This window comes from Tubulanus polymorphus, chromosome 4, assembly GCF_964204645.1.
Source record: "Tubulanus polymorphus chromosome 4, tnTubPoly1.2, whole genome shotgun sequence".
NCBI lineage: Eukaryota > Metazoa > Nemertea > Palaeonemertea > Tubulaniformes > Tubulanidae > Tubulanus > Tubulanus polymorphus.
In genome coordinates this window covers 18,198,672-18,214,766 of record NC_134028.1, presented here as the reverse complement: position 1 = coordinate 18,214,766, position 16,095 = coordinate 18,198,672, and the positions used below count along the sequence as shown (strand labels likewise).

Below are 16,095 nucleotides of genomic sequence, written 5' to 3'. Positions count from 1 at the left end.
AGTAAATTTCCAGTGTATCAGTAATATGATTTGATGAGGAAAATGGGCTATTGTTAAAATCACTGTTTGAAGACCGCGACTGAATGTGAAGTCTGCGGCAATAAATTAGTTCATTTATACTTGAATTGATAATCGAAGTGACAGTCGGCCTGCGGGTTGATTTCGGGATGACGACTCGAAAAAAATGTCGCCCCATTGAATGGGGCTAAATTTTCGATGTTTACGGCCCGACAGCGCTTTTGTAACGATGATTCGTGAAAAAACACGCGGGCTATTTGTAGATCTCAGTGAGCTGAACGATATTATATGGATTGTATATGAAACAGTGGTAAGGTAACAAAGCCTATGTTCTTTTGGTAAAAATAGTGTGGAAGAAAATAATAATAATAAATATAGCTGCAAAGCAGCGATAACGGGTTTTCTGCACAGTCTTAGAATCCTGTTCAACGGTGGATTTCAACAAAGCATTTGATAAGGCTCAACATCGGCCATTACTAAAGAGGCTATTAGGAAACAGTATCAATGATAGGTCGTTTAAATGGCTCAGCAGTTATCTCTGAACGGAAACTTGTAACCGAAATCAACGGAACGCCTCCTCTTGGAATGAGACGGTCTAACTAGTGGAGTCACGCAAGGTAGTATCCTAAGTCGTCTTCTGTTTAATGTCTTGACAAATGACATACACAGTAATCCAAAATATACCAGACCGAGTAAATTTCCAAAACGACCTTAACACACTGTTCGACCAAAAAACTTAATATTCCGACAAAACCACGGGGACAAAACCAAAATTATGAATTGTCGCGGGTGACAAAACCAAAATATTGAATTGTCACGGGCGACAAAACAAAAATAATGAATTGTCGCGGGCGATAAAACCAAAATAATCAATTATCGCGGGCGATAAAACCAAAATTATGAATTGTCGCGGGTGACAAAACCAAAATATTGAATTGTCATGGGCGACAAAACTAAAATAATGAATTGTCGCGGGCGATAAAACCAAAATAATGAATTGTCGCAGGCGATAAAACCACAATAATGAATTGTCGCGGGCGTTAAAACCAAAATATTGAATTGTCGCGGCGATAAAACCAAAATAATGAATTGTCGCGGACGACAAAAACAAAATATTGAATTGTTGCGTGCGACAAAACCAGAATAATGAATTGTCGCGGGGGACAAAACCAAACTAGGGGTCCAGGGACACCATGCTCACTTGGGAAGTGGTTTCAAATGCTCAACAATCTAACAATTTCAATACATAACGCCCTCTAGTGACCATATACAAAAACCAATGACCTTGGAACCCACCACAATCATAGAACATGTGAGCAGCTATGATTTTGTAATTGATTGTGATAACAAAATATGCCTCGTTACCAATTTAATATGGAAATACTAAGTTATTCTACTATTCAACGCCCCTGGTGACCATATGCAAAACCCAATGACCTTAAAACTCACCACAATCGTAGTACATGTCATGAAATACAACTTTGCAATTGATCATAGTAACAAAATATGCCTAGGTACCAATCTAATAAGGAAATACTAAGCCATTCTACTATTCAACGCCCCCTGGTGACTATATGGAATAACTAATGTCCTTAAAAACTCACCACAATCATAGACGATGTCATGATCTACAACTTTGCAATGGATCATGGTAACAAAATATGCCTAGGTACCAATCTAATAAGGAAATACTAAGCCATTCTACTATTCAACGCCCCCTGGTGACTATATGGAATAACTAATGTACTTAAAAACTCACCACAATCATAGACGATGTCATGAACTACAACTTTGCAATTGATCATGGTAACAAAATATGCCTTGGTACAAATATAATATAGCAATACTAAGTTATTGTATTATTCAACGCCCCCTGATGGCCACATACTAAAACCAAAGACCTTGAAACTCACCAAAATCATAGAACACGTTATGGGCTACAACTTTCCAATTGAATATAGTAACACAATATGCTTAGGTATCAATTTAATGTGGAAAAACTTTTTCCCACCTACGAATGAGTACTGATGACACCAAGATGGCCGTCAATTGCGTCATTATAGGCTGATCAAAAATACCTGTCCCAGGTATAAAAAATCCCTCTCTAAAGAATACCCATCAGCAATTGCAATGAGAAATGGCAAACCAGTAGGAAGCTACAGGACCTAGAATTCTGGCCAAGTTTACATTTTTGGGCACTAAAAAGGTCATAGGACGGCTATCTTGAGTCAGATCGACCCAATTTTATTATGCTGATGGGCCTTTGGTAGATTCAAATATAAACGAAAGATCAAGGTAATTGATCGAAGCGTCTTCAAAATTTCCCACGAAAACTTTGAAAATGTTTAAAAAGTGCTGATTTTGGCAAACAACAATGGCTGCCAGTCGGCCATCATGAATCTGACAGGGCCAGTTTTTGGGCTGACGATGTGTCTAGGGTAGATACATGTATAAACCAAATATCAAGACATTACCTTGAAGCGTCTTCAAAACTTCCCAAAATAACTGGATTCCGTCTATGGACGGACGGAGGGACGAAAAGTGAACACAATAGCCCGCTGGGACTAAAGTCCCAAGTGGACTGAAAAAGAATTGTCACGGGCGACAATACCAAACTAATGAATTGTCGCGGGTGATAAAACCAAAATATTGAATTGTCGCGGGCGACAAAACCAAACTAATGAATTGTCGCGGGCGATAAAACCAAACTAATGAATTGTCGTGGGCGATAAAACCAAAATATTCAATTGTCGCGGGCGATAAAACCAAAATAATGAATTGTCATGGGCGATAAAACCAAAATAATGAATTGTCGCGGGCGACAAAACCAAAATAATGAATTGTCGCGGGCGATAAAACCAAAATAATGAATATTCTCGGGCGACAAAACCAAAATAATGAATTGTCGTGGGCGACAAAACCAAAATAATGAATTGTCGCTGTAGATAAAACCAAAGTAATGAATTGTCGTGGGCGATAAAACCAAAATATTGATTGTCGCGGGCGACAAAACCAAACTAATGAATTGTCGTGGGCGACAAAACCAAAAAGAGAATTGTCGGGGCCACAAAACCAAAATAATGAATTGTCGCGGGCGACTAAACCAAAATAATGAATTGTCGCGGGCGACAAAACCAAAATATTGAATTGTCGCGGGCGACAAAACCAAAAAAAGAATTGTCGAGGCGACAAAACCAAAATAATGAATTGTCGCGGGCGACAAAACCAAAAAAAGAATTGTCGAGGCGACAAAACCAAAATAATGAATTTTCGCGGGCGATAAAACCAAAATAATGAATTGTCACGGGCGATTAAACCAAAATAATGAATTTTCACGGGCGATTAAACCAAAATAATGAATTGTCGCGGGCGATAAAACCAAAATAATGAATTGTCAAAGGCGACAAAACCGTAATAATGAATTGTCGCGGGCGACAAAACCAAAATAATGAATTGTCGCGGGCGATAAAACCGTAATAATGAATTGTCGCCGGCGATAAAACAAAAATAATGAATTTTCTCAGGCGACAAAACCAAAATAATGAATTATCGCGGGCGATAAAACCAAAATATTGAATTGTCGCAGGCGATAAAACCAAAATATTGAATTGTCGCGGGCGACAAAACCAAAATATTGAATTGTCGCGGGCGACAAAACCAAACTAATGAATTGTCGCTGGAGATAAAACCAAAGTAATGAATTGTCGTGGGCGATAAAACCGAAATATTGATTGTCGCAGGCGATAAAACCAAACTAATGAATTGTCGCGGGCGACAAAACCAAAAAAAGAATTGTCGGGGCGACAAAACCAAAATAATGAATTGTCGCGGGCGACAAAACCAAAATGGTGAATTGGTGAATTGTCCAGGCGACAAAACCAAAATAATGAATTGTCGCGGCAGAAAAACCAAAATCTTGAATTGTCGCGGGCGACAAAACCAAACTAATGATTGTCGCGGGCGATAAAACCAAAATAATGAATTGTCGCAGGCGATAAAGCTGCAACAAAAAAAAAATTGTCGCGGGCGATAAAACCAAAATAATGAATTGTCGCGGGCGATAAAACCAAAATAATGAATTGTCGCGGGCGATAAAAACCAAAATATTGAATTGTCATGGGCGACAAAACCAAAATATTGATTTGTCGCGGGTGACAAAACCAAACTTATGAATTGTCGCGGGCGATAAAACCAAAATAATGAATTGTCGCGGGCGATAAAACCAAAATAATGAATTGTCGCGGGCGATAAAACCAAAATCATTGTTTGGTCGCAGGTGACAAAACCAAATTAATGAATTGTCACGGGCGATAAAACCAAAATAATGAATTGTCGCGGGCGTTTAAACCAAAATAATGAATTGTCGCTGGCGATAAAACCAAAATATTGTATTGTCGCGGGCGACAAATCCAAAAAATGAATTGTCGCGGCAGAAAAACCAAAATCTTGAATTGTCGCGGGTGACAAAACCAAACTAATGAATTGTTGCGGGCGATAAAACCAAAATAATGAATTGTCGCGGGCGATAAAACCAAAATAATGAATTGTCGCGGGCGATAAAACCAAAATAATGAATTATCGCGGGCGATAAAACCAAAATAATGAATTGTCGCGGGCGATAAAACCAAAATTATTGTTTTGTCACGTTATTTTAATTTTGTCGTTTTGTCATAATGTCGCCCTCATTTGCATATACGTGTTTTTTTACGCATGGCCCTTATCAGCCACCATACTAAAGCCTTAAGGTCGCGTAAAACTCGATAAACACTTCAAGCGACACAGCGAACGATCTCCTTTCCCCCACAGCGAACGCTTAACCTAGTAGAGGCTACTAGCCTATATAGGCCTTTGTATATGTGTAGGCCTAACATCCGGACAGATTGGTCGTAGGCCTATTGAATTTAACAACCCACCTAAATATCGTAAATTTTGTTTTGAAGTTCAATCCAATGAGTCCGTTAATAAACGCAGCAATTGTACTGTGTTTGTTTGATACAGTAAAGCTCAGTACCGGTAGGCCTAAAGCCGCGTCAAACTCGATAAACACTTCAAGCGACACAGCGAACGATCCCTTTCCCCCACAGCGAACGCTTACTCCGAATGTCAAGTGTGAGTCCAGCATACGGAAAGGATTATGTGTTATATACTTGTATTTAGTAAATACCTTGTGCATTTGACAATGATCGGTATGTACTGTAGGAAATATAGAGTATTGATGGTATTGATATAGAGGTTGAAGCCCGCGGCCGAATAAAGTAATATATTTTTTTATTTTGATACCTCGTCGACATAACAGCTTTTCTCCGCTATATCTCTTCGGCGTGTTTAGTTTACTGAATGTGAAGTCTGCGGCAATAAATTAGTTCATTTATACTTGAATTGATAATCGAAGTGACAGTCGGCCTGCGGGTTGATTTCGGGATGACGACTCGAAAAACATGTCGCCCCATTGAATGGGGCTAAATTTTTTATGTTTACGGCCCGACAGCGCTTTTGTAACGATGATTCGTGAAAAAACACGCGGGCTATTTGTAGATCTCAGTGAGGTGAACGATATCATATGGATTGTATATGAAACAGCGGTAAGGTATTAAAGCCTATGTTCTTTTGGTAAAAATAGTGTGGAAGAAAATAATAATAATAATAATAATCACGCGGATATCAATAGGGTTTTCTGTGAAATAACAGAAAACCCTAATAATCACGCGGATATCAATAGGGTTTTCTGTGAAATAACAGAAAACCCTAATTAATTTCTTGGCCACTTATCCATTAACTAGGTAATAATTGATGATAAAAATTACTTTTAGAAATATCTCAAAAACCTCTTTAGTGCCTGAGGGCTGACTCTCCATTCACAGCCAACTGAGCATGGCTGTTGATTCTTAGCTAAAAACTGCATTGCAGGGCAAAGCGTAACAAATTCGATGCAAATTCCTTTGCTGGCCCAGACACAATATGATCCTGCCAAACTAAAAGTGAATATCAGAATGATGGGCCGTATCAATCCAGTGTTCCACAACTTTCCTTTTTACATTCACAATTTTTGAAAAGCGTCTATGGCTTATCACAAAATGCGCTGTCTATGCTCTATCAGACCAATCGATGGGACATGTTGAAATAGGGACCAGGAACTGGACTTCCCGAACAGTAAACGTTTGATTGAATTGAATGCAATTTTTCTCAATCCTTCGAACAAATTTAGTAAGATGCCACTAAAATATCCTCAGTAAAACTTAGATATCATATTCATGAACACAAAATCATAGCTTTTAAATTTCTAGAGACTGTTTAGTGAAAAAAATTGTATTTTGCTGATATAAGGAGAAGAATGTACAGTAAAACCTCCCTTAGTGAACACCTCTATTTAGTGAACACTTCCTTCAGTGAACACTTTTTGCCCGGAACCAAATTTTCCCTACGCATTTTCAATTAAACAGAACCTGCATTTAGTGAACACCTCTCTAGAGTGAACAGTGAACACTTTTTCTGGTACCAAAAGAACATTTTACCTCTCTATAGTGCACAGTGGACCCATCCCAGAATGTCTAGACAGTCAAATTTCGCTAGTAGAGTCATTGTTATTAGTATCTAGGTGTTCATCATATACTATATGTACATAACTCATGGTCATTCAATGGCTAGTTATCTTTGATAGTTTTTAGGCAGTACTAATTAGGTTAATTGGTTACTACACTAATGAATGGATAGCTGTTATTGTTTTGGATTAATGCTTAATATTGGGGGTAGTTATTCAAACTACTGGTAGGTGGCGTGACACAAATATGTGCTACCTCTATTTAGTGAACACCTCTCTATAGTGAACAATTTCTTCGGAACCCCAAGCGTTCACTATAGAGAGGTTATACTGTACTAAGGTAATATTGACCGTACGGCATTGGTGATCATTTTTAGTGAAGAAAAAAAATGTAACAAATACAGATGAATCGTATGAAGGGACTGATAGTATGTGAGACATTCATATAAGAAGTGTCGAATTAGTGTTGAATGGTTGATGTGAGGTGGTCAGGGTATACAGGGGTTTTAACACGATATGGCTGCTCATCAGCCACCCTGAATCAAACCAGGCTAGTGCAGGCAGAGGATGTGTCTAGGGCAGATCCATTGAAGTGTTATCAGAACGGCCTTATATAAATGGACTCTGTCTTCAGATGAAAAGTGAACACAACAATCCTGTGGGACTAATGTCCTGAACTTTAAATCATTTGAGCTTATCTATAGAAAATGATAAATAGCGGTATTAATACCAAAAGTATTTCAATTTTATTGGAACAAAACAAAAAGTACATACATCTTCATGGCCCATTAATCGCAATATTATTGCTATGAATCAGGTGACCACAAACGAAAACTGGGTAATATGTGCCTAGAATTGAAATAAATGTGGTATGTACTTACTGTCAGCCAAATTCACTAAGTATGTATCCCTCGAAAAGAAAGGTAGTTTATTGTTCGCATTTGTTACAGTTATTTTAACTGTACAATTTCCTGACAATTGCGGATTTCCTTTATCTTCAGCAAAGACCTAAATGAACACAATATATGTGTAAGCTATACCCAACTATTCATGATTTATGATCTCCAGACATAGTGAAATTCTTACCAACATGTTATACTCCGTGCCATATCGATCAATGTCAAGGTTACCATTGTTTGAAACTCTAATGATGCCAGTACGGTAATCAATAGCAAAGTTGTCCTGACTTCCGCTGACAATTCGATACGTTATTTCACCATTCATACCTCCGTCAGCATCTTTTGCAGATACTTCCAATATACTAGTACCTGCAAATATCACCCATCATCAGGTAAATATATTCTCTAGTACACTCTTAGCTCCGCTGAAGGAACTGCCATGTTTTTCTTTGTTGCCTTTCTGGAGATTTTCTTTTTACCACCATTTTGAATTCAAGTGTAAATATAACTTATTAACTAATCCAGCCTAAGGATTTTAGCAATTATTTTCAACTAGATTTTATTCGTCTCACAGTGCCTAACTGATCTTGTATAATGCAGTGGTCTACTGGGAAATGAGGTTTGTCGAATTTTCAAATAAACAATGATATGCATTCTTTATGAGCCCTGGTTTTTATTAAATTATAACCTTCCTCAATGTTTTCCACAGGCCGCCCTGCTCAAAATATGCCGCCATGCTAAAACTTTGAGCCTTGCAAAAAGTTTTGCTGCCCTTGTTTAGGCTTTTGTCCTTCGCTGTATAGGTAATTTTCTCAAAAGGTTAAATCATGGACAACCTCCTCAATTAACCAGTGTATACATGTCTAACTTGAAAAATGATTGGCAGCTGGTGAAAATGTGATCATCTTTCGATGTAGTTGCTAAAAAGATGGACAGCCGACAGGAATGTAGCCAGCAGTAGCTAATATGTGTACAAAACTTTAACCAGGTCATGTGGTGAGGCATGATGCTCGCTGACTATTGTGAGTAAAGATCAGGGCCATTGCTTTATACATCACCTGTCATTATCGGTTTTTATAATAAGAGATCCAGTGGCACTCCGGCCACCCTAGTAATTAATTTCCAGAATTAAAAGCTCTCTCAGCAAAAGGTTACACTAGTTGATTAAAACCCTGACTTGAATGCAGACGTCAAAATGGTGCATACACAGTTTACTCAGATCAGACAGGAAGCCAATGCAGATCCATGAGAACTGAAGTACCGGCAATACAATCAGATTTACTAGTTTTGAAATCAAATGTGCGGCATTGTTTTGAATTAACCTGAGTCCTGTTAAAAGCCAACAAGTAAGTAATCCAATCTGGATGTTACAAGAGCGTTACCTGCTGTTTTGCATGTATCTTTGTCAAGTAAGTGGCATATCTTATCAATACTATGAATGTGATAGTCAGCAGCTCTTCCAACCTAACGCACATGATCAGAAAGAGACAAGGAATTATCAAATAATACTCCCAGATTTAGAGATCGACAAATGTTCCTGCCAGGATTGCTTCCTGGATTGTTTCATAAGGTGGTGTTCCAAGGATTATAAACTCTGTCTTTTCACCATTGGTCTTAATATAAGCTTGTTGATTGTCACCAATTAACCCTTTCAGTGCTGACTAGTTAATACCCTATAGTGCTAGAGATAATTTGAAAATTTTCAAGAATTCCACCCTAGTGTGTTTAATAACGGGAATACCACTATAGTGCGTCTACACCGAGGCGCAGTGTATCGTTAGCTGCTAGTATTTCACTATTATTGACAGGTGTTGCCATTTTTCAAGAGAGATAAAAACTAATTACTAATTACATCAATACAGCGCAATGCGATGTACTAGCAAAATCTGTCACTGATTTATACACTGCACTGCGGTGTAGACGCACTGAAAGGGTTAAGCAAAACATTTATGAGATTATTCAGTCGATGGATAGTATAAAGTATCTGATTTTAAATCCTTCGGATTAACGAACTTGTAAAGCTGTTGAACTTTTGAATAACCAGTGGCACCCTCTTAAGAATTGGATGCACAATTGCATGTTTGAGCCGATCTGGAAATACACCAGATAATAAAGTTGAATTCAATATGTTAACCATGACCCTGAGCATACCAGATGAGGATAACTCAGATTCTGAACAAATCAGTTGGTACAGGCTCCAATGAGCATGATTTTTGAGCCAGCGTGCCTATGCTGGAACCAAGTTCAAGGTCATCAGTTAAAGCTAGGGTATTTAAAATGGGTAGACTTCTATCTCTAGGCTCTTCTATCTGTAGGGTATAAGCAACCAAATACAACGATATCAAGTTCACGGCCAATAGTTTTAATCTTATCAGTTATGTATACACTAAAACTTTCAGCTACAACCACACTCTCACTCACCTCAATAGCAATTGCTTTGCAGTGCTTTAACATTTTGTTGTTTATAACTTTAAATGTCTGTTTTACTTCATCACTCATTTTCTGATGGTAGTATACAGATTGTTCCATTGATCATGCGCACCACTAAATCATTTATACTTAATAAGTCATGAATCTCGGCAGATGGTCATTTAAAAGTTCCATAGCATATGGTTTGCTAGCTAGATGTTAGCTGTGCATGTTAATCTAACAACTGACAATCAATGTATATATCAGTGTGACAGATTGAGGACTCCTTCACCATTGATGCTGATTCATTGAAAAATTATGATTTTTAACACGTTCGCTGCCGCTGACGAGATAAATCGTCATTGTGGGTGCCCCGCAGTTTGCCATGACGAGTTATATCGTCATTGATTCAATGTCATTTCATAGCGTTATGATAACCTGTCAGAGGCGAGAAACCAGCTAACATTTGTCTGGCAGTATGGAGAGACTAAGATTGTCTAGTGCACACTTGAAATTTTTTCAAAAAAATCTTCAGAAAGCAATGAATTTTAGCTCCTTTTCCAGCCAATATTTAGAGAGAATATAACGACTAAAATCGTTCTATATAATTTTTACGATAAAACTTTTATTCTTTTAGATTTTTATTTGATTTTTCACACTTTTTACTGGCAATAGGGACATGAAAAAATTGAGAATCTCTTCACCATTGCCAGTGACGAGTTATCTCGTCATTTGGTTTTTTATATCAAAAAACCAATGGCAGGGTTTTTGCCACCTCAGTATGGTATGTTTTGAAAATAAACCCTAAATTGCGGTGAGACTAGAGAGTTTTCCACTGAGACATTGTGAACAATTTTATCCATTAGCCTACATAAAACAAGATCACGAGTGTGTTGATCCCTTTGCGTTGACTTTGACTAACAGGTTGTAGACATAAGCTGAGAGAATATCAAGAAACTTGCAGGCATCAGGTTCTTAAAGGCCCATTGGTATGAGCAGTAGATAACCTGGTACAGTGAGTAAGGGTGGCTCACAACGGTAACTGTGAGTCACACACTGTAAAATCTGACAAATTCATACAATTACATAGGAACGTTCTGAAGTAATCTTTAATGGTCCAGTCTTATTGGGTATGAAAATCTGAAGCTTGTGATCATGTGCTTCTGTAGGAAAAGGACCATGATCAAAGAATTTGGAGAAATTTTGAGATTTTTAAAAATTATCAATTTTTATCCGATTTTGATGAAATTTGGGCATAACACTGAAGGTAGATAGCTTAACAAATGTATGAAATCTCAGACTGATTCATTGATCAGGAAAAAAGTTTTTTGTTGTGAGATTTTGGTACTATCAATTCGCCCATATTTTTTTTAATGTGTATTGATGACCTAGGGTATCATGTTACTGATACTGTGCCTCGCAAGCTACACTGATGTGTCATTCAAAGATTCAAATTTTGAAGAGAATACCAACGAAATTGCTTAATTACTCAAAGACGAGGGCCTAAAACATAATTTTGACTGAAAAAAATGAATATATTATACATTAATACATATGTCTAACAAAAAGGAGGATCCAAATCAGATAACTGACAGAGAAAATAGGAAAATTCCAGTTTCAACGGTTGGAGCTCCTCACTGCTCCATGGGTTCAAAGAAACTGCCATGTCTGACATTAATTGGGCTTTTATACTGCCAGTGGGCCATTAGGGGTAATGTACATGAATATTGAAATCACCAGCAATCACAATGGGTTTTGATATGTTCTCGGCGCAAAATTCCTCAAGAAAAGAGTCGACTAAAATAACATTTTTAATGGATGGGGCAGCAAACAATAAATGATGATTTATACAAATGTCAGTTTGTTCCAGTTTAATTTCTACCAGCATGAATTCAAACGTTTTCTACGGGCCGAGTGGTTTTATATGGTGGCTGATTCGGCCATGTAATAAAAAATCACAAAGATTACATTTTTTTTTTTACGCAGACTTAATTCGTTTTATCGGCAATAAAATGAACTTTTTCATTTGATTGCCAAAACAAACTTTTTCGTTATACTGCCACGTTAAAACAAAAATAGTGCAATAAAACGAAAATCAGCGTGATAGAACGAGAAAAAGTCGTCTTAATGCACGATAAGGAACAAGAAAGAAATTCTAAAAATTGGCTTGCTAACATGGTTGTACTGAAAGTTTGCTTGGTGGTTTTGTATTTCTCTAGTAGAATTAATCGAACTTTGAACTGGTTACTTATTAAAAAGCTAAATAATCAGTGTTGTCTTATATCGTTACATGTAATGTTACACACAGGGACTGGGGATAGGGATGATTTTATTGTAGACGTAGACCAAGTTAGTACAAGCTTTTGGTTGGTTGTTATTTGAAAATTGTGGTGTCTTAACGGAATCTATCATCATGTTGATAATTGCTAGATTACTCATCGGATAGTGTTGAAATAATTTTGCTCTATAGAAAAATTTACAGCTGAAAGAAATAAATTACCCATGGGCAAAGTGTGGTTTACCTTGAAAGCTAGAGGTCGTTTGGAGTAAGGGCATTGCCTGAAAAAAAATCTTTTTAATTCGTGACTTCTAGAAGTTTATATTGTATTTTATCTTTCTTAAAGAATTATTTTGTAATCAAATAAGAAAAAAGATAAACATTTGTTTATGGTCTACATCCAAAATTTCGTAGGGTACAGGTAGGCGCAACAGGGAAACTATTTTATATTTTCAAAAAGATATTTTACACAATATGAAAAAAATATTCAAATAAAATTCATATGATGTCACATATCGAGAGGGTGGCTGAATATTGAGTCTTGGGAACGGAAGCTAAAACACCGGGGCGTAGTATTAGATCGTTTTAAATCCTGGAATTTACCACTACAATATTCAGACCTCCACCTATAGTCTGCTGCTTAGTATTTTCAGGTCAGAAGAAATTACAATTTATTACAAATTCTATAAAACAGAAAACACAGCGCTCATCCTCTGCTACACGTTTATTCAGCCTGTTATCATACCAAACGTGCACGCGCCAATCATCGTTACAGCATCACCATTAGTCTGTATGAGCGTGTGTTTATGTGTGCAACAGTCTAATGTTTAGCTCCCGCGCACGTGGAGGCCTTGTGTTGTGAATGTACGCATTACTTCAATCTCAATCAACACAATCACTGGGTATCAAAAAGAAACAATACCTATGGCGATATGTGAAATAATTATATTCTCACCAGCAATGAGCACTTAAAATTCGCACATATACGGCACCTAGTCCAATGAAACGTTCGCCATAAATGGCTTTCCCATAATTATATTAGTAGCGCCGGAATTCCCCGTTTGTCCCAAAAACAGCCAATCACATTCGCTCGTAGAGACAACGCCCCCCAATCGAGGTAGGATAGGAGCCACGATTTTTCTTTTAAAATAATAAAGACATTAAGCAAGAGTAAGTTGCATTTCCTTCAAATGACAATCCACTGCGATCATCCGATAAAGTTTATATTGCCACCGCAGTCTACCACCCTCTGGCTCTTTGAAGAGACAGGGAACCAGTCTAAAATTCAATTAAATTCAGAATTCATTTTACAAAAAAGCAGTTTTTCAGTTTTAGATAAACTGAAAAATATAAAAGTTCATACAGAAATTTTTAAAATGGTCACTTACACAAGCACCCAATGGAAAGACAAAAAAAATTTAAAAGATTTTTAGAAACATGTAAGTAAATATTTTATTGTGAAATCTTAATACCAATTTCAAGACTGATCACGCACGCTCAACCTATGTTAGTGTGCACTGCTGAAATAACAAAAACGATTAAACAAAATCATAAAACAAAGAAAATGACCACCGTGATAAAACGATACGAGTAAATTCCCAGAATAAAAGAATTAGATGATAAAATGTTTATTAAAACATATAAGAAATATTTCGGGTGGTTACTACCACCCTTCTTCAGTCTAAAATGACTTGCCAAATACAGTATTAATACATGAAATATGAAATAGGACACGTATCGCTGCACATTACGTTATGGCGACTAGAGCACTGACATAACTTGAAAGAAGTTTATTATGGGGGCTGAAACCATTATTGAGGTTGACAGAACGATCGGAATGAGTAGTAATCAAAGCAGATTCAACTATATGTCGTTTAGTGTGACTACTGTTGGGAAAGATAATATTGGCTCCAGAAAAATCAAAATTGTGTCCGGTAACCGAAGAATGGGAGACTACCCCACTTTCTAATTTAACCCCATTAAATACCGGTTTCAAACCAGCTCTTCGTCATTTGAATACTGATTTAATTTTCAAGTATAATAACAAAATTTCTAATTTTTGCTCCAATAACAATCTGAACCCTAATGTCCATTGTGGAGTTTATAAAATCAACTGTTCTGATTGTAACCTTTTTTACATTGGGGAAACCGGTAGGAATATTAAGGATCGTATTAAAGAACATAAACGAGATGTATTTAATGGGGTTAAATTAGATTTTATCATCTAATTCTTTTATTGTGGGATTTTACTCAGATCCTGTTATATCGTGGTGTTTCTTGTTTTATGTGGTAATTTTCATGTCATTGCACGATAAAATGACTTTTAGGAGTCTGCATTTGCACCATTTGTGATTTTTTTAATATGGCCCGAATCTGCCACCATAGTTTTATCTCTTCTGCTATGAACATTCAAACACAACTGCAATGCGACCATTACACTGTCCAGTTCGACATGTATTACTTAGTACCTTAAAACCAGGAGGGGTAAATTGAGCCATGGATTGAGAATCAACTGCATTGTCTTCGATCAAGTTCCAGTAAACAATGCTATATGAAGTTTGTTTTCCATAAAAAAACTCATTCATTAAGGTTGCCTTATTCAGCAGAGAATGGACTTTCAACAATTAAGTTTTCAAACTATTATCTATATCATCATTATATTATTGTCTATAATGTTTTAAATTTGCTCCAGCTCTAAAGTCATGCTTTGTTGGTTTTGCCAGCAATGCCCAGATCACAAATGTGACTATATTCAATAGGTGGCGATTTGTTGACCATAATAGCAATCAAATTTAACCCGTGTCCATATGCAATGTATGAGTATGAACTTCTTGCCGTCTGTGATCACAGTTTGAACAAATTTGAGTATCTAAAAATCACTACTTCACTAAAATTAAGGCAATTCCACCAATGGAATGAAAATTGTCGACAATGCAATAAATGCGCAGAAAAATTATTCAAACATAATCCAGACTAATACATTCAGAGATTAGTTGTGGAGTACATCAATAAAATGACTGGAGCTCTTCAAGGTGCAGCTACACACAGCGTGACCAGAAATTTATGTAGTTTCTTATTTTATATTTTATATTTTGCAGTTTCATTATGAAATTTGGCAGTTGGCATTGAATGTCACTGAAGATGACTGATGCCCCCACATCAGGTGAAACGCCTGAGTGTACACACCAAGAGAGGTGGCTGAATACACCTGAGATACACGACAAGCGTATGTCGACGTTTTTATGAAGGTAGGTAATGAAGAATACAAAACGGCTTCTAATCACTCATTCACGGTCTCAAGGGTAACCATCCATAAATTTTTACAAAGTTATCACATACTGTTTATGAATAAAGAGCTTGGAAATTAAAAATACAAAACTGCTCCTCTTGACCTTGACCTTAGACCTACAGGACCTGAAATCTAATCAGTTACTCACTGTCTCTAGGATAACCCATCCAAAAAATGTCACCAAAATATCTTAAAAGGTCTATGAAAGAGCTCGGATATGAAAAATACATAACAGCTTCTAGTAACCTTGACCTTTGACCAACAGGACCCGAAATCTAATCAGTTACCCACGTTATCTACGATAACCCAGCCATATAATTTCACTAAGCTATTTTAAACCATTTAAGAGTAAGAGCCCGGAAATAGTCCAGTCATGATAGAGTTGAGGTTAGACAAAATTGCTCAAACTCCAATTTTATGATAAATTGATGGAACATACTTACCTCAGTTCGTATACCATATCTATATGGTTCGCATTCTTTTGCAACAATGTAAAAATGCGTTCCCATGGCAACAGCATCCTGTTTTCACCATATCTTGGGTATATAGATAATGTGGGACCAAGTCACGTCAAACATAGGGTGAAACCTGTTTTCCAATATGCGCTGTCCAAATATGGCATTTAGAAATTGGTTCAAGGTCAAGGTCATATCTAATTTCAAAG

The 16,095-nt window shown here is 36.9% G+C and overlaps 1 protein-coding gene across 1 annotated transcript in view; it reads right to left on the bottom strand.

Annotated features, from left to right (window-relative positions):
• Positions 1–16,095, bottom strand: part of LOC141904355 (cadherin-23-like) — a 159,342-nt gene that overhangs the window by 88,859 nt on the left and 54,388 nt on the right. Inside the window, exons 9-10 of the mRNA XM_074792940.1 lie at positions 7,643–7,824; positions 7,438–7,564 (exon numbers count right to left, since the gene is read on the bottom strand). Coding sequence (XP_074649041.1) covers positions 7,438–7,564; positions 7,643–7,824 — 309 coding nt within the window. The remainder of the gene's footprint in view (positions 1–7,437; positions 7,565–7,642; positions 7,825–16,095) is intronic.